This window comes from Auxenochlorella protothecoides (assembly GCF_000733215.1).
Source record: "Auxenochlorella protothecoides strain 0710 unplaced genomic scaffold scaffold30, whole genome shotgun sequence".
Taxonomy (NCBI): domain Eukaryota; kingdom Viridiplantae; phylum Chlorophyta; class Trebouxiophyceae; order Chlorellales; family Chlorellaceae; genus Auxenochlorella; species Auxenochlorella protothecoides.
The window spans coordinates 282,198-302,882 of NW_011934162.1; the positions used below are offsets into that span (position 1 = coordinate 282,198).

The 20,685-nt window shown below is 60.9% G+C and overlaps 8 protein-coding genes across 8 annotated transcripts in view; 4 read left to right on the forward strand and 4 right to left on the reverse strand.

The window, feature by feature from the left end:
• The window catches only part of F751_2890 (Inositol phosphoceramide mannosyltransferase 2), a gene marked incomplete at both ends in the record, with an annotated part of 2,131 nt that extends 1,747 nt beyond the window's left edge, over window positions 1-384 (reverse strand). The window contains one exon of the mRNA XM_011398203.1: window positions 52-384. Within this exon, the coding sequence (XP_011396505.1) occupies window positions 52-384 (333 nt within the window). The remainder of the gene's footprint in view (window positions 1-51) is intronic.
• A 522-nt stretch (window positions 385-906) lies between these two features.
• On the reverse strand, window positions 907-1,703 carry F751_2891 (hypothetical protein; the record flags this gene model as incomplete). The annotated part of the gene is made up of 2 exons (XM_011398204.1): window positions 907-1,144; window positions 1,357-1,703. The coding sequence occupies 2 exons, from the start codon at window positions 1,701-1,703 to the stop codon at window positions 907-909; spliced, it is 585 nt and encodes a 194-aa protein (XP_011396506.1).
• Window positions 1,704-5,035: 3,332 nt separating this feature from the next.
• Window positions 5,036-6,391, forward strand: F751_2892 (hypothetical protein; the record flags this gene model as incomplete). The annotated part of the gene is made up of 4 exons (XM_011398205.1): window positions 5,036-5,096; window positions 5,222-5,304; window positions 5,870-6,173; window positions 6,345-6,391. The coding sequence occupies 4 exons, from the start codon at window positions 5,036-5,038 to the stop codon at window positions 6,389-6,391; spliced, it is 495 nt and encodes a 164-aa protein (XP_011396507.1).
• Window positions 6,392-6,564: 173 nt separating this feature from the next.
• F751_2893 (hypothetical protein) lies at window positions 6,565-8,331 on the reverse strand (the record flags this gene model as incomplete). Its single annotated transcript, XM_011398206.1, has 4 exons — window positions 6,565-6,729; window positions 6,908-7,467; window positions 7,600-7,717; window positions 8,179-8,331. The coding sequence occupies 4 exons, from the start codon at window positions 8,329-8,331 to the stop codon at window positions 6,565-6,567; spliced, it is 996 nt and encodes a 331-aa protein (XP_011396508.1).
• A 975-nt stretch (window positions 8,332-9,306) lies between these two features.
• On the forward strand, window positions 9,307-11,233 carry F751_2894 (Delta(14)-sterol reductase; the record flags this gene model as incomplete). Its single annotated transcript, XM_011398207.1, has 5 exons — window positions 9,307-9,622; window positions 9,736-10,035; window positions 10,186-10,286; window positions 10,488-10,950; window positions 11,127-11,233. The coding sequence occupies 5 exons, from the start codon at window positions 9,307-9,309 to the stop codon at window positions 11,231-11,233; spliced, it is 1,287 nt and encodes a 428-aa protein (XP_011396509.1).
• A 1,275-nt stretch (window positions 11,234-12,508) lies between these two features.
• Window positions 12,509-15,754, forward strand: F751_2895 (Aldehyde dehydrogenase X, mitochondrial; the record flags this gene model as incomplete). Its single annotated transcript, XM_011398208.1, has 8 exons — window positions 12,509-12,637; window positions 12,775-12,834; window positions 12,956-13,723; window positions 13,814-13,873; window positions 13,996-14,877; window positions 15,107-15,247; window positions 15,481-15,585; window positions 15,701-15,754. The coding sequence occupies 8 exons, from the start codon at window positions 12,509-12,511 to the stop codon at window positions 15,752-15,754; spliced, it is 2,199 nt and encodes a 732-aa protein (XP_011396510.1).
• Window positions 15,755-16,112: 358 nt separating this feature from the next.
• On the reverse strand, window positions 16,113-18,421 carry F751_2896 (IMP-specific 5'-nucleotidase 1; the record flags this gene model as incomplete). The annotated part of the gene is made up of 5 exons (XM_011398209.1): window positions 16,113-16,710; window positions 16,991-17,341; window positions 17,561-17,667; window positions 17,808-18,053; window positions 18,350-18,421. The coding sequence occupies 5 exons, from the start codon at window positions 18,419-18,421 to the stop codon at window positions 16,113-16,115; spliced, it is 1,374 nt and encodes a 457-aa protein (XP_011396511.1).
• Window positions 18,422-18,725: 304 nt separating this feature from the next.
• Window positions 18,726-20,587, forward strand: F751_2897 (hypothetical protein; the record flags this gene model as incomplete). Its single annotated transcript, XM_011398210.1, has 4 exons — window positions 18,726-18,989; window positions 19,153-19,308; window positions 19,590-19,700; window positions 19,937-20,587. The coding sequence occupies 4 exons, from the start codon at window positions 18,726-18,728 to the stop codon at window positions 20,585-20,587; spliced, it is 1,182 nt and encodes a 393-aa protein (XP_011396512.1).
• Between the last annotated feature and the right edge of the window lie 98 nt (window positions 20,588-20,685).

Sequence of the window (20,685 nt, forward strand, 5' to 3'; positions counted from 1 at the left end):
CCGAAAATTGAATCCCCCCCCCCCCCCAGTGCACCCCCACCCCCGGCTCACCTCGATGAAGCGGAGGGACTCCTCGTCCGTCCATAACCGATATTCAAAGTCGGGGTGCAGGTCGATACAGGACTTCTGGGCCGCCCGCCACTTCTCGGGGATGTCCTTGTCCTTCCAGGTCTGGTGAATGATCTTGGGCACCAGGGTGGCGTTCTTGGGGGCCTCCATGGACATGACGGGGATGGCCGGCCCCAGGGCCCACCACCCGTATGCGTACGCAACGCTCGTCACGGCCGACAGGTGGGCCCAGCACAGCCACAGCAGGACCAATCCCGCGAGTAGCAGGGTGAGAGGCTTCCGGGAGGCTCCGCAGCGGGGCCTGGAGGCCAGCATGGCCTCGACCTTACCGCGGAGTGCACCCACTCTGGGTCGGGCGGTCTGTAGTCCTCCTTGCTCAGTCCAGAGGTGTGTCTGAGCGACGACAACAGCTCGCGTTACACCGTTCAGAAAGACAGCCGAATGCGTGCGTGCCTGGTCTCAGGAATTCAACACCGCGGTCTCGTCTTGTCTGGCAGCTTCAACGTCAGCGCCCTATTTCAAGGTGCTTAAACAGGTGAGATATACATATGGAATGCGCTCTCTCGCATGGTTCGTTCATACCATCCAGAACACATCCGATCCCATTAGACCTCGGTAATTAAGCTGGATTGGGCGGGAATAGTACTGCGGTGGGTGACCACGTGGGAAGTCCCCGTGACGAACTGTTTTTGTGCTTTTGCCCATGTATAAGTGATTCGACGCAGAAAATACATCCAGGAGGGCTCCTTGAGGCTGCAGCGTCGTAGGGGAAGTCCCCTGTATCCACTTTCGATGCCACACGATCCCCCTTGTCCCGACCAAGGATCACCCCCCTTGTCACCCGAGCTCAGGACGCCGCCGGCGGGCAGGGGCATGGGGAATGCCGGGCAGAGACACAAGGATGCGCTGCTGGCGCCGTCTCTCTGCCCACCAAGATATGTAGTACACATCGGCCAGCCAGTCGCCAAAGCTACCCTCGTACACCGTACCGAGCGCCTCCAAGCCGGGGTACACCAGGCGCTGGTTGAGTGGCGACGATGGCCCCGTGTCCAGCGCCGCCAGTGAGCCCCCGTACCTGGGCAGGCATGGCGGGCAGGGGACGGGGCTTTTGCGTACTTTGAATGTCAACAGAGAGGCTGTCGGTTCTGCAGCGCATCCCCACTCACGGTACTGAGCAGTCATGTTTGGCATTGATGGCCTTCCCACGGTCAACAGGGGTCTGGTCTGCTGTCGAGGAGGCCTGCCCCCCTCCTCCCAGCGCCCCTACCCCAGCTCCAATCCCCTCACTTCCCGCCCGCCCACCAGACAAAGTTGCGCCAGGCCATGGTGTCTGGGCTGTACTGCAAGGTGCTGCCCGCCTGGCAGTACCCCAGGTGGACGGGGAACCCCTGCTCGCAGTAGGCAGGATACTCTGCGGCGTGGAAGAGCAGGCCCAGGCCCTGCCCGGCAGCATGCGCGCGGAAGAGGTGGGCGTGGTGCAGACCGTGGGGCCCGAGGACCACGGGCTGCGGCGCCGCGGCGTGCACAGCGTGGAAGGTACGCGCCAGCCAGGAGTTCAGGGCGCGGTCTGCGAAGCGCCGGCCGGGCCCCTCCCTGCCCAGCAGGCGGCAGCGTGGGTGGCTGTGCAGGGCCATGCATGGCGCGCGGTGGGGTCGAGGGTGGAGGTGCCCGAGGAGCGCGGCCCCCTTGCACTGCTCCGCTGCGACTGCCTCTGACAGCGCTTGCCAGGAGTTGGGAGGCAGGGGGCAGGGGAGGATGCGGATGCTGGCATCATGGGCTGCCTGCAACATGGATTGAGTGTGTAATATCGTCGGAGAGGCAGGCTGTGGCAATGGCTGTCATCGTCACTGTCCAGAAACTAGACAACAGCTCAGGAATTGACACTGCACATTATGCACCATCAAGCAGTAGCTAACCTCTGGCTGAATATTGCTTCCCATGTGCTCGAGGATCACGCAAGCTGCTGCCTCCCCCGGGCTGCCATTGGCACATCGGAGTCGCCCGTGCGGCGCTGATCTATATCTTTGCGGGGACATCGTCAGCAAGGAAATGGTGCAGGGGGCTGTCTGCTGCAATCGCATATCATCGTAGCATGGGAAAGGAATAGGTGTGGACGAGGGACTGGGCAGCGATGGGGGCGTGTGTTGTTTATTTTTCGTTCGGGGGCAGGAGAATCACGCCCACCGCAAGGTATCAAGAACGCCGTGGGACCCTTCAGCTGCATACCATGGTCCCACATTCAACTACAAGGTTGGTTGGTGATCTGCTGAGGGCATGGGATGGCTACATGCTGCATCAGGGTGCAAGGAGCTGCAGTCTTGTACCAAAGTGTACGCTTCACCATCAACTTGAAAAGTATGCAATGCATGAGATTCGTTGAAGGGATCATGGTCGCAGGCGGAGGTCCCCGTGGATCCACACTCACATCAGTACCTGCCAGTGACAACTACAAACCGCTCAATGGTCTCTTGAGCCCCATGCACGCGGTAGAGTGTGTTGGGAGTTGCACATCCTGAATGGTGTGGGGAGTGGCTCCATCTGCACTTCCTCAAACGGCCTCTTAAGAGTATTAGGAGACAAGGCCAGTGATCAACTGTCATGTATAAGTGCTAATTGTACTCTGGTTCTTGAAGGGCCATGGACTTGATGTATTGAATTGTGACAGATGCCGGGTGCAAATCCTTGCACCTGTAAGCAAGCCCAAGCAGGTCAAGCAAGGCACGAGACATAAGCTCAGCTGACATGTACTGGAGCGCCGCTTTCGTAGAGGATACTGGATGAAGCAGACAGCGCTCACAACAATGTCTGTGTCGTGTCAAGAGGGCCAAGGCTGCAAGGCAGCAAGAACATCAGCCGCCTCCAGCCCACTGATTGCGCCCACAGTGTGTCAAAATCTGGGGCCCTACGACCACAAGTGATCACGATGACTCATCGTCCTGTACAGGGAAACAATTATGACCATTTGTGTGTGAGAGTGAGTTTCGAAGATCTCCTTCAACGTTTATGTCCAGGCATCACAACCGCGTCATGGCATCAACTCGGGCTTGCCGACCCGCAGACCCCAGCCCTTTATCTAATCTTCACTACCTTGGCCGATAGGACGATGTACTCGGGGGGTGGCGTGGGAAGGGGTGGGTAAACTGCCGGGCCATGCTTCCTATCGCTCAGGTTGCTCTTCTTAGGCCTCCTGTGCGTGTGCTTCCTGCATGGGGGGGATAAGCACGACCCTGGTCTGCACCATAGTCCTCAAGTTTATGCACTGGAAGATGTCCCAGCAGCCTGAAATCCGCAACTCACTTCGTCGACTTGAACTGCGGCCGTGTTGCTGCCGTGATCGTGCATTGCCGGGCGCAGGAGGGGCTCACCACCAGGGTTGGAGCCACGAAAGCGCACTGCATGTCCGGCCTGTCGTTGTTCTAACAATTGAAGCTGTATAAAGAGATATTCGAAGGCTCTGTGGAGGAACTCGAGGTCCACTGCCAGTCGCTTATGCTGAAATTGCTGGCCCGGAGGCCTTTCGCGCGTCCTCGCCCTTATCCACCAAGGCTGGGCGCATGTTTTACATGATGTGGAGCAGAGATCAGGGAGGTGCCCTGACCACGGCTCAACCGAATGCATGACATTTTCTCGGTCCAGAGTGCATACCTTCTCATGCCTACACCAGGAAACGCCAGGGGTCCTCCAGCATACTTGGGCTAACGTACAAGCTCCCATCTGGAGGGCCTGGGAAAGTCACGTGGATGGTGGCTGAGCAGCACAGCCATCCTCGACCCGAGCGCCCCATGCAGATCAAACAAAGACACTGATGACCTGTGCTCTGGCGAATGAGATCCAACACCCACCACTATTAACACAAAACTATACCTGAGTGGGCAGGTCCATTCCGACCTCCTCTCCCCCGACCGCCTCCTCCGCGGCCTCTCCCCCTTCCTGGTCCCCTTTCCCTCCAGTTCTGCTGGTGCTGCGGCGGAGGAGGTTGGGGTTGCCCCAGTGGTGGCCGTGGTGGGGCCCCTGGAGGCGGGGTCCCATAGACTTGGGGCCCTGGCAGACCAGGTCTCCAAGCGGTCCCTGGCACGACCTGGTGTGGACGGAAGGCGGGGACTGGCTGTGCCATCCCGGGAGGTGGTGGAGGTTGGGGCTGCGTGGTTGGTGGGGGAGGTCGGGGCTGCGCCATGCCGGGTGGAGGGGGCCATGGTGAAGTGGCCAGGCAGGCCGGGGGTAAGGGTAGGTGCTGGTGCAGCACTGGTCTTGAGCTCGAGGAGGCCCCCAGAGGATTGCTGTGCAGTTTGGGGATCAGAGTGGTGTCTGAGAGGGAAGAGGAATATAGTCGAGTCAGGAGGAGCAGTTGACTATACCATGCAGACCTGTAAAAGGAAAAGCCTGCTGAGCTTGAAGCGGGGTTCTTGGTCTTGACGTCGGCTAATGGGTTGATCAGTGGGCCCTTAGGCGCATCACTGGCATCTGAAGTATCATTGGCACTGCTGGATATTGCCTTCAGGCGTTTTCGTCGGTCCTCCACAGCCTCCATGGGGCAGCCACACAAGCGGGGCTATTGGCCGTTCGTCAGATGATTGAGGAAATGACAGGCGATGCCCTTCACCAATGCTCAGGATATGACAGGATGCCACACAAACCTCTGTCGAGTGCCTGTCTGCGTGGATGGGAGTTGCGAGCATTCCCTGGTGTGAGAAGGTTTGCATGGCGGGAGCCCTCCTTCGAAGTGCGACACTCCACACCCGCATGCGGACCCCAGCCCCAATGTCCCTCGCGGACCATCCTCGGGAGAGACAATAAGTTTGACGACCACAGCTGTGTCCCCACCGTCTTCATAAAGACGCACTCCCGTGCCCTCCACGGTTTGAACAGTGCAGCTGCTGCGCTGCTAGACAGCGCTGAGCATTAGGCGGAGCCCCAAATCATCGTGATCCTTCATATCTGAAACCAGCAGGCGGTCAATATAAGCAGAATGATGGCTGTACTCCCCGCCGCTGCGCCTGTCCTGGGCGACGATCGCTTCATCCTGGAGTGTGAGTGGCTAGCAGGACATTGTCATTGATCCGAGGGGGCGTCGAGCATGATCCCAGCAGATTGGAGGCAGGTCAGCATGTCCAGGGCTGTGTCATGATCACAACCATGTCGCCCCCACGCCCAGGTCCTGCTGTGGACGCCGAGACGGAGGAAGCCTCGGAGGCTGAGGAGGAGTTCGACCCTGAGGACGAAGACGAGGAGGAGGAGGTGTGATTGCGTGGGTCCAGTGAGGGGGCGCCGCATGGAGGTGAAGGACACTGCAGACTGGATGCTGGGCGGGTTTGGTGCTTGTAATATCACCTGTCTTGCACCCACCAGGAGGACGAGGGCGAGGAGGGCGAAGAGGAAGGGGGATCCCCCGGCGGAGGCTCTGCTGGCGATGACCAGGTAAATGGGTGGGCCGGCATGGGGAGCGAGGCTCGTGCTGTACTCGCATGTGGGGATGTGTGGCAACGAGAGAATCACGCCCCACAGCCCCGTGCTGTGAGGTCTCCGGCACAGCCAACCATGTTTCCCTGCTGCATGCCGCCCTGCCGTGTCATCAACCCAGGAGGATGATGAGGAGAATGACGAGGCAGCGGGCCCTGCCGGCGATGACGAGGAGGAGGCAGAGGAGGAGGAAGAGGAGGAAGAGGAGGTCAGTGCTGGCACCGGGGATTGATATGTTGCTCCTCTGTCTCCTCGAGTTCCTGCTCCCTTTCAGGTGCCATACTTGCATCTGCGCCCCACCCACCTCTCGCTCATCTAGATCCCGTCGCCTTCCTCTCCCCAGGAGGAGCCTGGCACCGAAGCTCTGCTGGCGAAGGAGCCTCTGAGCGATGACGAGGAGGACTATGCCGTGAGTGCGGGCCGTCGGCCTGGTGTTGACTCTGACCTGCTGGTGCGCCCCTTCTCTTGGCACACGCAGCTCCCTGCCGCCGTACCAATCACAGCCTGCACGATGGCACAGGAGGAGGAAGAGCCGGCTGATGAAGATCTGCTCGACAGCGATGAGGACGAGGAGGACGCCCCCACCCCACCACCTTCCAAGAGGAAACGCACCTCCCAGGCTGCAGAGGAAGAGGATCTGGAGGAAGGTGTGCGATTCTTGATTGATGGCAAAACATGCTGGGTGTCTAGGGGATGGCGATCGCTCAGGGATGCATGGCGATGAGGGACGTGAGAACCACGGGTTCTTTGCCTGCCTATTTGTCGCTTGATCACCTGCCACGCCTCCCACCCCACCCCTCCATCATGCCCACAAGCAGAGGACGAGGATGATGAGGACGACTCTGACTTTGAGGGCGACGAGTAGGCGCCTGGGGGCGAAGAACAGACAGTAGGCCTGAGTCCTTTGCCTGCCTTCCAGGTGCTGCAATGCTTCCTGTCGACCTTGCTTCTACCCCCCCCTCGCTTCGCATCTGATTCGTATGCTTGCTCCTCTTGCCCCCTTTCTCGCTACGGTCGATGTTACAGGAAGAGAGGTGGTCAGTACAGCTCCAGGACATACCCGGCTGCGGCAAGGAAGGCGGCGCTGAAGAGCAGCGTGACCGCCACGCGCTGCAGTCCCGCTGCCAGCTTCCCAGTCAGCGTGGACACCAGTCTGGACAGGGCTACGGCGCCCAGGACGGCGCCCACGCCCACTCCCGCGATCTGGGGTGTGGAGGGCAGCGCGTGTTGTGGCATGCACGAGGGTGGACGTGTGCTAAGAACAGGGATCTTGCCCGTCGGTGCATGCTGCCGGAGCGAGCGCCAGGCTTCCTTCAAAGAGGATTTGGCACCCCTCCATGCCCTTCTCAATCCTTCTTCCCGAAAAACTCCCCCTCCCCACCTGGAGGGCGTGCTTGGTGCCGTCGTCCAGCGTGGTCAGGCCCGTCACCCCCGCCCGCAGGGGGACGGCCACGGTGCGCAGCGCGCCCGGCAGCACCTCCTCAGCGTCGGTGATCAGCAGCGCGCTGACTGTGCCCGCGGCGGCCACGGTGCTGGCGATGGTCAGGGCCGAGGGCCGGCGCGGCCCAGGCGGGCCGATGGGCACGTCGCCGCGCTCCAGGAAGGTGCGGACGCCCAGCTCGCCGCCGGCGAAGCCGCCGGAGAACGCGTCGCGGTAGGGAAACTTGCGCGCGTCGGCGGTGATCCAGCGCCCGCGGCCGACGTAGATGCGGTCGTTCCCGGCAAAGGGGTCCTGGGCGGGGCGGGGCGGGGAGGCGGCCAGCGGCGTCTCCAGCGGTGCGTCCTCATACCGCGCGACGTCGCCGGAGCGCTCCAGGAAAGCGCGGAGGCCCACTTCGCCGCCCGCCCAGCCCCCGATGCCCAGCGCGTCACGGTCGGGGTAGAGGCTCGGGTCATCCACCACGATGCGACCCGTTCGCCCCCGCCGGGGCTTGTAGTCGCCTGCCGAGGGGGATTGGGGGGTTGAGGTTGCGAGTGAGTTTGGGTTTGGGAGGGAGTGGTGACACCGTGGACCAGACTCAGTGGGCACCTGTCCTGCATGGGAGAAGAACACTTGCACAGCAGGCTACTCACCCTTTGGGAACCCTATGTACAGCTTGTCCTTAGCCTGGTCTACGGGCTGCGGCTTGAGCTCTTCCTCCTCACTGTCCGTGGAGGAAGAGGCGCTGGCCTCCGCCGTCTTGACAGCGGCCTGCAGTGGAGGTGAAGAGTAAATGGGATCATGACGACGTCGAGCATGGGACACAGACAGCACTCGACCACAGAGGCATGCTCATGGCCCCACGCACCCTGGTTCTTGTAGTAAAGGGTTGTCGCGTGCTCATGGGAGCGAGTCGTGAGCTCCATGCCCCGCTGTGATGAGTGATGCTCGACCCGGGCGCGACCGGCCGAGCTATCATGCTGGTCAGTGTCTGTGTCATGCTTACCTCAGATGCCAGATAGCTTTGGAAATAATATTTCTCGAGTTGGTACAGAAGAGTGGGTCGCCTTGGCGTTTTGTCATCAATGACATGTATTAGCTACGTGCCCTCAGTTCCATGCAACTTCCGTCCTTTCCTCAGTGCGACCCGGCGTTCCAACAAAGCAGAGTGTCCTAAAATTGATATCTGGGATGCCCATGTCCATCCTCACCATCACAGCATATCAAGCAACAGTCTTGGAGGTGCGCAACTGCTCAAAATAAGCCTCCAGCGCGGCCCTGAAGGCACTCAGCTTGGCCTCAGTCGCCACCGACATGCCCCCTGTCTTGACAGATAGCCACACTCGAGCCTCAAAGGCGGTGGCATGGGCATTGGGATTGCACATCGCCTGAAGCGACTGCCTGGAATCAGAGCTCCCACCTGCAAAGATGGTGCAGAGGTGCTGTTCGGTGTTTTCGAAGCTTGGATGGCAGCTGAGGACACGAGCCGCAACTGCTGCGTCTGGCATGACCGTCCAACCCATGCCTACAGGCCCAGCACTCAAGAACATTGAAAAAGCCATCATATATGATCAACCCAAACCCGATTACCTTCCAAAGTCACGCTCATGCTGTCCCAGCGCTTGGGTCGCTCAGCGGTCTGCTTCTCCTGAAACGTTTTGAGAACATTGTTGAGACCTACGGCCAGTTGCCGTGCTTCCGCTTCCTCTAGTGGGATGGACAGAGTGGTCGATTCCACTTGGATAACGAAGGGGCGGATATCTGTACGTGTGGTGGGTGATGGGGGGAAGATTGGGAACTCTTCTGCTGGTTATAGTCTCCATGCTGGACGTCCATGCGCGCAGAGATGCAGCTCTTCCCCATGCAGTTCCTCCACACAGCATTACGATGAGCAGAGCATGCTAGCTGCAAGGTTTGGTCTAGATGGCAGCATAATGCTCCTATCCTCCTCACCAGTGTGCATTATGACTCGGCACCGTGGCTGCAGCGTGTGCGAGCAGCGGAGGGCAGGTCGCCCCGGGCGGCATGTGGGTGTTAGTGAGAGACAGGACATTATTCTGTGATTCTATTAGTGAAAATATAATATTGTGTGGCGATTCAAGAGTCTCATGCTGGTGTGATTGATGAGCTAGGGGCCGATCACTCCCGGAAATCTATCTACGTCCGAGATCCGTAGCGTTTTGCACAGCGCAGCACCATGCCCGGGCGCTGCGACGAGATCGCTCATAGCCAATGTGACGCATTTTGTCACGAAAAAGACAATCCAGATCCAGTATTGCTATTCGAACCAAGTGAAATACCTCTCTCTGCGATAACTAAGAGTGGGGCCACGGCCTGAGAGACGGGCAACCCCGCACGCCATGATCACTCAACAGGGCCGACACGCCCAGGAGTTCGACTTCTTTGGTCCGTACCTGGGTCCCATAGGCATCACCCTTGGACTTCCAGTCGTCTGCTACCTCCTGTACTTTAGCTGCGGGCCTGAGTATTGCTTCAGCCTCAAGCATCCGGCCCTCCCCGGCCTCACCTCCTCCACACCAATTTTCAGCTGGCGAGCCCTGGGGGTGTACCTAGGCTGGCTTGCGTTTCAGGTGTTACTGCACCTCCTACTGCCTGGCAAGCACGTCCAAGGAGTGCCCCTGGCCAATGGCGAGCGCCTCCTCTACAAGTTCACCGGTGTGCCACTGGGGTGATGACATGGTGTGCTGTTGTTGATTTGGGTCAAGTGGGACCCCAGCCGGCCCGCCTCGCCGGCTCAACCCCTTTTCTCGGCCACATCACGTACGCAGGTATGCAGAACCTGGTGGTAACTCTCGCCCTCGTCTTTGGCCTGGGCTTCGCCACCGACGTGCTGAACCTGGGCTGGGTGTACGACAACTACCTCCCCCTGTTCACTGCCAGCCTGATCGTGAGCGTGCTGGGCTCGGTGGCCCTATTTGCGGCCTCCCACAGCCCGTGGCGGGAGCGGCCGCCCCTGCTGGCCGCGGGGGGGGACACTGGGTACCACATCTATGACTTCTTCATTGGCCGCGAGCTGAACCCCCGGATCGGGAGCCTCGACCTCAAGGAGTTCTGCGAGCTCATCCCGGGTGCGTGTGTGTCTGGGAGCACCCCTGTTGTTTGGTAGATGTAGCAGGGATGTGGGGCTGTCTGCATCCACCCCAACCCCCGGGATGAACATCAAGCACATCGTCACTGACACTCAAGTCTCCTCCACCAATGTCCGTGATTGCCCACAGGGCTGATCGGGTGGCTGGTCATCGATCTGGCCTGCGCACACAAGCAGCTGCAGGAGCAGGGGTCTGTGTCCGTGCCCATGGCCCTCGTCTGCGCGTTCCAGGTCTGTCCTGGCGAATTTAAGCTGAGCTTGAACAGAGTTCTTCAGGGTAGTATGCAAATACATGGAGTGTACCTGTCTGAAAAATAAGCTTCAATGCAGCATTACTGTGTGCTTCATGCAGGACCCCAGGCCCTGACCTCCCTGCACCCTCCCATAGCCCCCGTCCACAATATCTCATTCCAACTTTCTGCCACTCTGCAGGGCCTGTATGTCTGGGACGCCCTGTACCACGAACCCGCCATCCTTACCACCATGGACATTGTGTCGGACGGCTTTGGCTTCATGTTGGCCTTTGGCGACACCTCGCTGGTCCCCTTCACCTACAGCCTCCAGGCGCGCCTCCTGGTCAGCCGCGGGCCCATGCTGGGCGCGCTGAGCATCGCAGGCCTGATCGCGCTGAAGGGGCTGGGGTACGCCACCTTCCGCGGCTCCAACAGCCAGAAGGACCAGTTCCGGCGCGACCCAGGGCACGCCAGCGTGGCGCACCTCTCCAGCCTGCCCACGGAGCGGGGCACGCGCCTCTTGACCTCGGGGTGGTGGGGCCTGTCCCGGCATCCCAACTACCTGGGGGACTGGCTCATGGCTTGGGCCTGGTGCCTGCCCACTGGGAGTGCGGCAGGGCTGGTGCCCTACTACTACGTAATCTACTTTGCGGCGCTGCTGGGTGAGGGGAGAGAGCTATGAAGGGGTGATGGGTGGGGATCAGAGAGCAGTGTCAGGGGCAAGCGAGTGCCAGGGGAGTGCACGCTGTCACCATGGTGAATTGGCCTCCGCATTGCCAAATAACGTGTGTGAATTTGGATCATCACCGCATGACCCCCTCAAGCATCCCAATTGCAGTGCACCGAGCGATGCGGGACGACCACGCATGTAGGCTCAAGTATGGCAAGGACTGGGACAAGTACTGCAAGCTGGTCCGATGGCGCATCATCCCTTTCCTATACTGACACCACCAACACTGCAATTATTTCGTGCTGGCAACGAGCACATGTACTGTTTCAGAGGTCGACAAGGTCGCAGGAAAGACAACGGAACTGGAGGAGATCATCGGTGATTCGGTGCAAGATCGTAGAGGGTGAGCCTGGATACATTGGTCCAGGGCATGGCGGTGCTGGGTGCGGACGGACAAGCTGGGTCAGAGAGGGAGGGTGGACTGAGTAAGCTCTCCACCTGGAACATCAGGAGGGTTTGCCAGTGTTGACAATCATGCAGGGTTTCGGTGTCTCAAATTGCATAACTGATCGGCGAAGTAATCATCAAATGTAGGAAGAGAACATCAAAGCACCGGTGTGTCCATGTGCCGCTGCTGGTTGTTGGGGATGTGTGCAGCAAGTCGTTAGCCGGGCGGCTGGTTAAGAATCAGTCGGCTTCGTCGATCACTGCTTGATTTGGTGGAGCCTCGCACTAAGGCAGCAAAGTTGATCCGCTCGCAGCTCTAGGGTAAGACGCACATGCTTAAACTACATTAACATGCACCCATCGTTGTGCGAGAGGCGGCGCAGAAGTTGAGATTCGGACATTACTCAATGAGCTTCGACTCAGCTGCTATCGACGGTCCGGACGGCGTCCACCACTGTCCAAAAACCATGCTCAACCTTGTGCAGGCGGAAAAACAAGGCATAATCATTTCTGAAAGGTTTGAACGAGTATTAAGCGACTTCATTAAGCAGAATGGTAGCCCAAAGCCTCTTTGCGCGGACAATTCCACATGGTCGACAGGGTTGCAATCGGAGAAGCCTGCTGGTCAAGGCGGTTGCGGCACCACCCAAACCGTCAAAGGCAAACAATAAGTGAGTTCTGAGCCCACTTCAATGGCTTTTTAGATTGGGTATGCTTCGATCTTTGGAGCTACGAGGTAACACGAGGTTTGAAGATGGGTGGCGCCGAAAGTTGCTCACCTTTTCTCATCGCACCCTCTCCACCACAAAACCAGGCTCGGGGAGAGGGCTCTGGGATTTGTGTCCAAGGTTCAACCCAAGGTAAGAACAGTGTGGTTGGGAGTCTGAAACGGTCCTATCTGGATATGAACTGTAGGCTTCATCATAGTTTACTTTATTGTCAGACTTCCATCCTGAACTTGTGCTCGTACACAGCATGCAGTCACCCCTCCGTTGAATGCCCTTGTGCAGCTTCTGATCGACGGCAAGTTCGTGGATGCTGCTGGTGGAGAGACCTTCACGTCTGTGGACCCCCGCAATGGCAACGCCCTGCTGGAGATCGCCATGGCAAAGCCCAAGGACGTCGACAGGGCGGTCGATGCAGCACGCAAGGCCTTTGATGAGGGTCCCTGGCCCCGTATGAGTGGGCGGGAGCGCGCCGGCATCCTTTTCAAGCTGGCAGACCTGCTGGAGGTGCCCAGGGATCCGCTTTGCTCATGACTGCTGCCAGATGAAATGGCGTGTAGATCTGCACCGATCTTGGTTGGTCTGAGGAATTTACACAAGTTGGGCCTTGCCTCCTCACAATCATCTCATCCCTCCGCCTACAGGAGAATGCAGAGGAGCTGGCCCTGCTCGAGACGCTAGACAACGGCAAGACCTACAGCCAGGTGGGAGCTGGGATCTGTTAGATGACTGCTTAGGCGCTTCAGGCCCGTGATGCTTGGATCAGAGTGCCTGCCACCCGACGTCTAGTCGCCAAGGCTACCCCCCCACACACACACCCAACAGAGTTCCACGGTGGACATCCCGGAGACCATCTACCACTTCCGCTACTTTGCGGGGTTCGCGGATAAGATCGAGGGCGCCACCATCCCCGTGGGCTCCGCCGGGGTCACAGGCAAGGGCTTCACCGCCTACACCCTGCGCGAGCCCATCGGCGTGGTGGGCCAGATCCTGCCCTGGAACTTCCCGGCCCTGATGGCTGCCTGGAAGCTGGCCCCCGCCCTGGCTGTCGGCTGCACCGTGGTGCTCAAGGTCAGCCAGCACACGCCCATGACGGGCCTGCGCATCGCCGAGCTGGCGCTGGAGGCGGGTCTGCCCCCCGGCGTGCTCAACGTGCTGACGGGGAAGGGTTCTGACATCGGGGACGCCATCTGCAACCACCCGGGCATTGACAAGGTGGCCTTCACGGGGAGCACCAAGATCGGCAAGATCATCGGCGGCACGGCCACGGGCAACCTCAAGCCTGTGACCCTGGAGCTGGGCGGCAACTCCCCCGTCATCGTCACCGACACCGCCGATCTGGAGGCCGCCGCGCTGGGCGCACACGAGGCCCTGTTCTTCAATGCGGGTCAGGCCTGCGAGTGCGGGGCGCGTGTGTTTGTGGACGAGCGCGTCTACGACGAATTCTGCGCGCGCAGCATCGAGCTGGCCAAGGGCCGCAAGACCGGGGACCCCTTTGACCCGGACGTCAAGCACGGGCCGATGATCTCGGAGCAGCAGATGGACAAGGTGCTGGAGCTGATCGAGAGCGGGAAAAAGCAGGGCGCCAAGCTGGTGGCGGGTGGGGCCGATCTTGGTTGGTCTGAGGAATTTACACAAGTTGGGCCTTGCCTCCTCACAATCATCTCATCCCTCCGCCTACAGGAGAATGCAGAGGAGCTGGCCCTGCTCGAGACGCTAGACAACGGCAAGACCTACAGCCAGGTGGGAGCTGGGATCTGTTAGATGACTGCTGTAGCGCTTCAGGCCCGTGATGCTTGGATCAGAGTGCCTGCCACCCGACGTCTAGTCGCCAAGGCTACCCCCCCCACACACACACCCAACAGAGTTCCACGGTGGACATCCCGGAGACCATCTACCACTTCCGCTACTTTGCGGGGTTCGCGGATAAGATCGAGGGCGCCACCATCCCCGTGGGCTCCGCCGGGGTCACAGGCAAGGGCTTCACCGCCTACACCCTGCGCGAGCCCATCGGCGTGGTGGGCCAGATCCTGCCCTGGAACTTCCCGGCCCTGATGGCTGCCTGGAAGCTGGCCCCCGCCCTGGCTGTCGGCTGCACCGTGGTGCTCAAGGTCAGCCAGCACACGCCCATGACGGGCCTGCGCATCGCCGAGCTGGCGCTGGAGGCGGGTCTGCCCCCCGGCGTGCTCAACGTGCTGACGGGGAAGGGTTCTGACATCGGGGACGCCATCTGCAACCACCCGGGCATTGACAAGGTGGCCTTCACGGGGAGCACCAAGATCGGCAAGATCATCGGCGGCACGGCCACGGGCAACCTCAAGCCTGTGACCCTGGAGCTGGGCGGCAACTCCCCCGTCATCGTCACCGACACCGCCGATCTGGAGGCCGCCGCGCTGGGCGCACACGAGGCCCTGTTCTTCAATGCGGGTCAGGCCTGCGAGTGCGGGGCGCGTGTGTTTGTGGACGAGCGCGTCTACGACGAATTCTGCGCGCGCAGCATCGAGCTGGCCAAGGGCCGCAAGACCGGGGACCCCTTTGACCCGGACGTCAAGCACGGGCCGATGATCTCGGAGCAGCAGATGGACAAGGTGCTGGAGCTGATCGAGAGCGGGAAAAAGCAGGGCGCCAAGCTGGTGGCGGGTGGGGAGCGGCTGGGCGAGGAGGGGTACTTCCTGCAGCCCACCGTGTTTGTGGATGTCCAGGACGACATGGACATTGCGCGGGATGAGATCTTTGGCCCCGTCCAGGTGTGTGTGTGTGTAGGGTGGGGGGAGTTCTGCGGAGTCCAAGCTGGGTACTGGGAATGGTAGGGGTGGTGACGGCGAGGAGAAGGTCAGAAGTTGTTGCTAGCCATTGACGGCTGGGATGTTGGGTGAGAACATCATCCTGCATTGAGTGTCTTTACTGCTTTGCACTGCATGGCACTCATTTCCTCCAGACTCTCACCAACCAACATCTTTATCTCCCCCACACCAGATCATCTTCAAGTACAAGACACTGGAGGAGGGTCTTCGGCGCGCGAACGACACCAACTATGGCCTGGCGTCGGCGGTGTGGACCAAGGATATCGAGACCATGCAGCTTGCCAGCCGCACTCTGAAGGCCGGCACCGTGTGGGTGAGTTCTGAGCCGGGAACCTGGGCATCGACAAGATAAGGTTTAGGAAAAGGAGCAAAAGCGAAGGTTGCACATAGGAGCATGCATAGATGAAGGATTGGCCAGGCATATCAAGTTGTGGTATGGCGTAGTACTTGCGACAGATTTATTCTGAGAGTGGAGCCCAGACAAGCTAAGCCACCCGCGCCGTACACACCACTGGATGTTTCAGCCTTTCCGTGCCCATTCTTCAGGTGAACACACACCATGTTCTGGATGCGGCGGTGCCCTTTGGTGGCTACAAGGAGTCTGGCTTGGGGCGTGAACACGGCAAGGAGGTGCTGGAGCATTACACCCAGGTGAGGGATGAGGAGGTTTGCCAATGAGGCTGTGTAGTCGTTGAGATGACCCGCAAAGCAGAGACAGCACACCTCGTTCTTGACGCCCCCAGCACCATCCTCGCTGATCCCACAGACAAAGGCAGTGTACATTCCCCTGCCCAAGAACAACCCCTGGCAGATCATGTAGAGCAGCTGTTGTGGGTGTGCTGCACAATGTACGAGCAGAGAGTTCATCAGCCCGGAAGTGTAAACCCACGTGTCCCTTTGCCAAAAGCAACCACATGTATATGTTTTGTGTAACTCGAGATGACCATCAGCAAGACACTCACGTCCCTGTTTCTGCTCGGTCATACCTTCTGGCTTAAAACGTCATCACAGGACAGACGTGCAACAATACCGCTCAGCAGAGGGGTGGGCAAGAGGGGGGGGGGGCAAAAGGGGGAGCAGCAAGGACAGGGCGCATCGCAGCATGAGTTTTAGGAAGGATGGAGGGTTTTGGCACCTGGAAGAGGATCGTGGCCAGGAGATGGCATCACCCGTCTCCCTCACTGTGCGGACGCGGGCGGTCCCCCATTCCCCCACCTCCCCTCCCGCTTCTCGATGTCTGCCAGCAGGATCTTGATGAAGAAGTCGGTCTCCTCCGGGTTGGCTACCCAGATGATGGAGCAGCAGTCGCGCGTGGCCACGTCGTTCCCCGAGTCGGTGAAGCGGTCCCCGGCGTGCAGGGCCTGGGCGGGCCCCACGCCAACGTAGCGCATCAGCGCCTCCAGCCCGATGCTCTTGTTGCCCACGTCCACGAAGACATCGTTGCCCCCATTGAAGGCGCAGAAGGGGAGGTTGGGGGTCGGCCCCGCCAGCAGGCCGGCGTGCACGGTCAGCGCCAGCTCCTCCAGCACCTCGTAGATGGTGGGCGCGGAGGGGACCACGCCCACCGCGCGCTCCTTACGCACCACGCTGACGGGGAGGCGCAGGCGCTCCGCGCCCTCCAGCAGCAGCCGCTCCGCGGTCTCCAGCAGCTCGTGGATGTCGTCTTCGCGCCAGCTGGCCATGAACTCGCTCTTCCACTCGGAGTCCGGGACGAAGGCCAGGCGCCCCCGGTCCACGCGCAGCAGGTAGTTGCACTCCCCACCCATCACGTGGAACCTGGGGTTTTGGGAAGGGGGCGGGGGGCATGTAGGGGGTCGCTTGGATCGTGCAGGGAGAGATGTGCACGTGGATCGCAGGATGATTCTTTGGGGGGGGAGGGCTGGGGTTCCCCAGCGACTGTCATGGAGCCGCAAGGGATGCTCGCTGAGGCTGGCCAGACCCAGCCCGCCTGGGATGCGGAGGCTACTCCCACTTGTCAGCGATCCTGATCCTGCCAGAGCACCCGCCAGGCCACCCCACTTGCAAGGAGCACAGGGGCCCACCCCTCACCACCCACCTGTTGACCACCGCCTTGGGCTGGTAGCGCAGGGCGGCCAGTAGGCCGTCGAAGCGCTCCTCGAAGCGCTCCGGCTCGTTGGGGTAGCCCGCGGCGGTGACGATGGCGACGTGCACGCCCGCGCGCATGAGGTCAATCACATGCCCAATCATCTCGTTGTCGTGCTGCATGTGCGCGCCGTCGGCGTACAGCGTGCCGTCCGCGTCAAAGGTGACCAGGCGCAGGCTGGTGGCGGAGGCATGGATCTGGGCGATGTTTAGAATGTGGCGCAGCTCCGCAAAGTTGGGGGGGATGAAGTGGCGGCGGGAGAGGGCGAAGAACTCATCATACTCCATGAAGGCGTCTACCAGTCTGAGGGGATCAGGGTGGGTGGGTGGGTGAGGTGGAGGACAAGGTTTGTTTGAGAGGTAGGAGGTGGCGGTGGCATCCCGCAGGAGGTGTTCTGAGGACACAAGTCGGGCACTTGTGGGTGGCCGTGCACGAGTCTCTGCATTGCTGGTCGAGGTCTGTAAAGGGCCTAGCCACCCACTCTTTCTTCTCAGCACCTGCTCATCACCATGCTGCTCCCACCTGAGGGGGGTGAAGAAGCTGCCCAGGCTGGGGACCATGCGTTTGAGGCGGCTGGACCGGGGGCTGCGGTGGTGCTCCAGAGCCCACTGCTCCACCTTCTGCATGACCTGTGGTGGTGGGGAGAATCGATTTGAATGGGCAGCCGTCCAGGATTGTGTGCTTGGCGCGATAACACCTTGTGGCGACCATGCAAGGGCGCAAGCACTCTGCATAGCACCCCCAGACGCCAATTCCAATCCCTGCACACCTCAAGGCACGTGTGCGTTCGGTGCATCTCCTGCAGAAAATTGATGAACTTGTCCTGCTCCTTCAGGTGCCCCTTCCGGCGCAGCACCGCTGCATCCGATGCGGAGCGGGCCCTGGAGCCGAACAGCTCGCTGTCGGGAGTGCTGATGAGCTCCTGCCAGTATTCGGAGGTGCTGCTGTCCACGCCCTCCTGGCTGGTGGATGGCTGGGCATCGCCCTGGAGCTCGGCCTGCTCGCGCTCCAGGCTCTGCACCGCAAGCCGGGACGGGAAGCGGGAGCGAGGAGGGCCCTGGGGGCCTTTCCGAAACCATCTCTGAGAGCATGTACGGCTGTGATTGCTGTGAAGGACCGCGGCAGGACATCGCAGGCCCAAGCTGCGTTCGAGCCCAGCCATGCCACAGCCACTTTCCGTCTCAGAATGCGCCACTGAGCGTCCCTTGCATACAGTACAACTCCGAACTAGAATCTCTGGAGCTTGAACGCGCGATGGTGGGGAGGAATTAAGAATTCCAGGAAAGATGTTCGCATCTCAGCGCGCCAGACCTTAGCCACTCCGGCGACACAGCTCGGGAGTGGCGAAGTGCGAATTGCCCATGTTCTACAGCAAGGGGCCATGGGAGCCCATGTATGCACACATTGTATAGGAATAAATACATCCATCTGAGCAAACGGCCCCCCCCTGACGAGATATCCTCTGTCCAGTGGCACTGCTCCCATCATGACCGCTGCACACGGAGCTGTGTCCCTGGGGACCAGACGGCCCATGCGCGTCTCCTGCCAGGCCACCAACCCCGGAGGCCGTCAAAGACTCATACTACCAGGGGATGCGCAGTTCAATCAGGGCCCCGGTCAGCAGTCCTCCCGCCTGATCATTCCCGGGCAGGGCAACAGCAGACAGGGCGGGTCCTCCTCCCTGTCCATGAACCAAACACGCGATTTCCGCCCGCCCCCCGGCTTCATGGACCTAGACTCCCCGGACGCAGCCACCAAGCCAGACCCCTCCGACGGTCCCTCCCTGCCCGCGGAGGTGATGCTGGAGCGCCTGTCCAGGGAGAGCGACGCATGGACCACCCTGGCACGGTTCCTGGGGCAGCTGGTCCCCCTGGGCTACGACTCCGCCACCGTGGAGGAGGTGGCCGGGGTGGAGCGCCGCCGCCAGCACCTGTGGCTCACCGCTTTGCAGGTGGGTTGTTCTAGCAGGCATCATCTGGCTGAGGGGTGGAGGTGGGTGCAGGCGTCGGCGACTGCAGTGTGGGGTTGGAGTTCCAAAGGGACCCAGGCCCCAGCAATGCAGCGGGACTACAGGCCTGTGTCCACTCCCTTCCCGACAATTTCTCTCTTTACAGGTGTACACCTCGCTCGCCAAGGACATGAAGAAGTCGGATCTGGAGGAGTTCGAGGTCCCTGGGGGCGACGAGATCCTGGCAGAGCTCAAGTTCCTGACCCATGAGCAGCGGCTGCCCGCCGTCCGATACATACAGGCTCGACAGATGGATGCACAGGTAGGGAGGGCGGCGAAGCTGGTGCTGGGGCTGGCAGTGAGTGGAGGTCCATGCTGTCACCAGGCAGGAATTGGTGGTTGTTGCAGGAGAAGGTCATCTGCTGTAGTTTTCTCTGAACCTCTGTGACGCTGCTTGTTTGGGTTTCCTGCTTGCCACCATATATTGGCTGCATGTGCTATACGCTTGTCGAACCTTTCTACCCGCCCCAGTGTGCGGGGGGGCAGCAATCACACAACATGCAATGCAAGCCCACCCACACCCATCCTGCCCCGGCCCTACAGAGCGCCCGTGTCCTCGCTCGAGCCATTAAGGAGTGGGTGCGAAGGGAGGGGGACAAGCAGGGCTTCAGCAACGCGCCAGCCGACTGCCTGGCCTTCAAGTACTACCGCGATGTGAGTGCCTTGGGGCAGGATTACTGTGGGCTGTCGAGAGTTTGGGCTGAGGGGATGTAGCCAAACCATGGTGCGTCGCCCAGGTGACGACGTCTGTCGTCGCTATAGGTCCTTGTACCTCTTCTGCCCACCTTTGATCAACATGGGAAATGCGTCCCAAACAACGAATCTGCAACTCACTTCCTCCATGGCGCAAATTTCACTCTCCCCCTTCCCCTTCCCCGATATCCTCCCAGTCCATCGAGACCCGGGACCCGGTGGAGTCTGCCGCCCTGGCGAAATCAGGCCTGGACCTGGCAGTCACCCCCTCGGCACGCCAGGCCCTGGGCGGCCTGCTGGAGCCCAAGAAGGAGCCGACCCCCGAGGAGGCCGCCGCCGCCAAGCTGCCCAGGCTGAGCACACTCCACCTGATGCCCACGGACCTGGGCACCCGCCTGCTGCCCATTGCCGGCGCCTTCGAGTCCACGGCCCCCGCCACGCTGCGGGCCTGCCCCCGCGCCCAGGGCCGCGGCGACTTTTTCTCCACCGTGGCCCTGCCCGCGGGGTCCAGCGCGCACGACTGGGTCGCGCTCCCGCTCTGGCCGGCGCTCGCCCAGGCCGGCACTCCCGCTGGCCTCCGGGTGGCCAACTGCAGCGTGCTACAGGCCGGCATGGGCAGCGCAAAGGCGGGGCCGGGGCTCCTGGTGGTGGATGTGGGGCCCGCCTCGGCTGCCGGCGACGGCTGGCGGCTGGTGGAGAGCGCCGCGCAGCCCGGCGGCCTCTCCGTGCTGAGGCCGGGGGAGGATGCCGCCGGCGCCTCCCACGTCGCCGCAATCCTGTTTCTCTGCCGGCCACCGGCCATTGCCACGGGGGCAGCTGCCAAGACGTCTGAACTCCTGTCCCTTTGAGCAGGGGACGTGTATTCAGAGCTGTGAGCAGCCCCACCTTGGCGCAACCACCATCGCACTGGCACCCTCCCTGCTCTCTGCTGTGGGACGCCGACTGT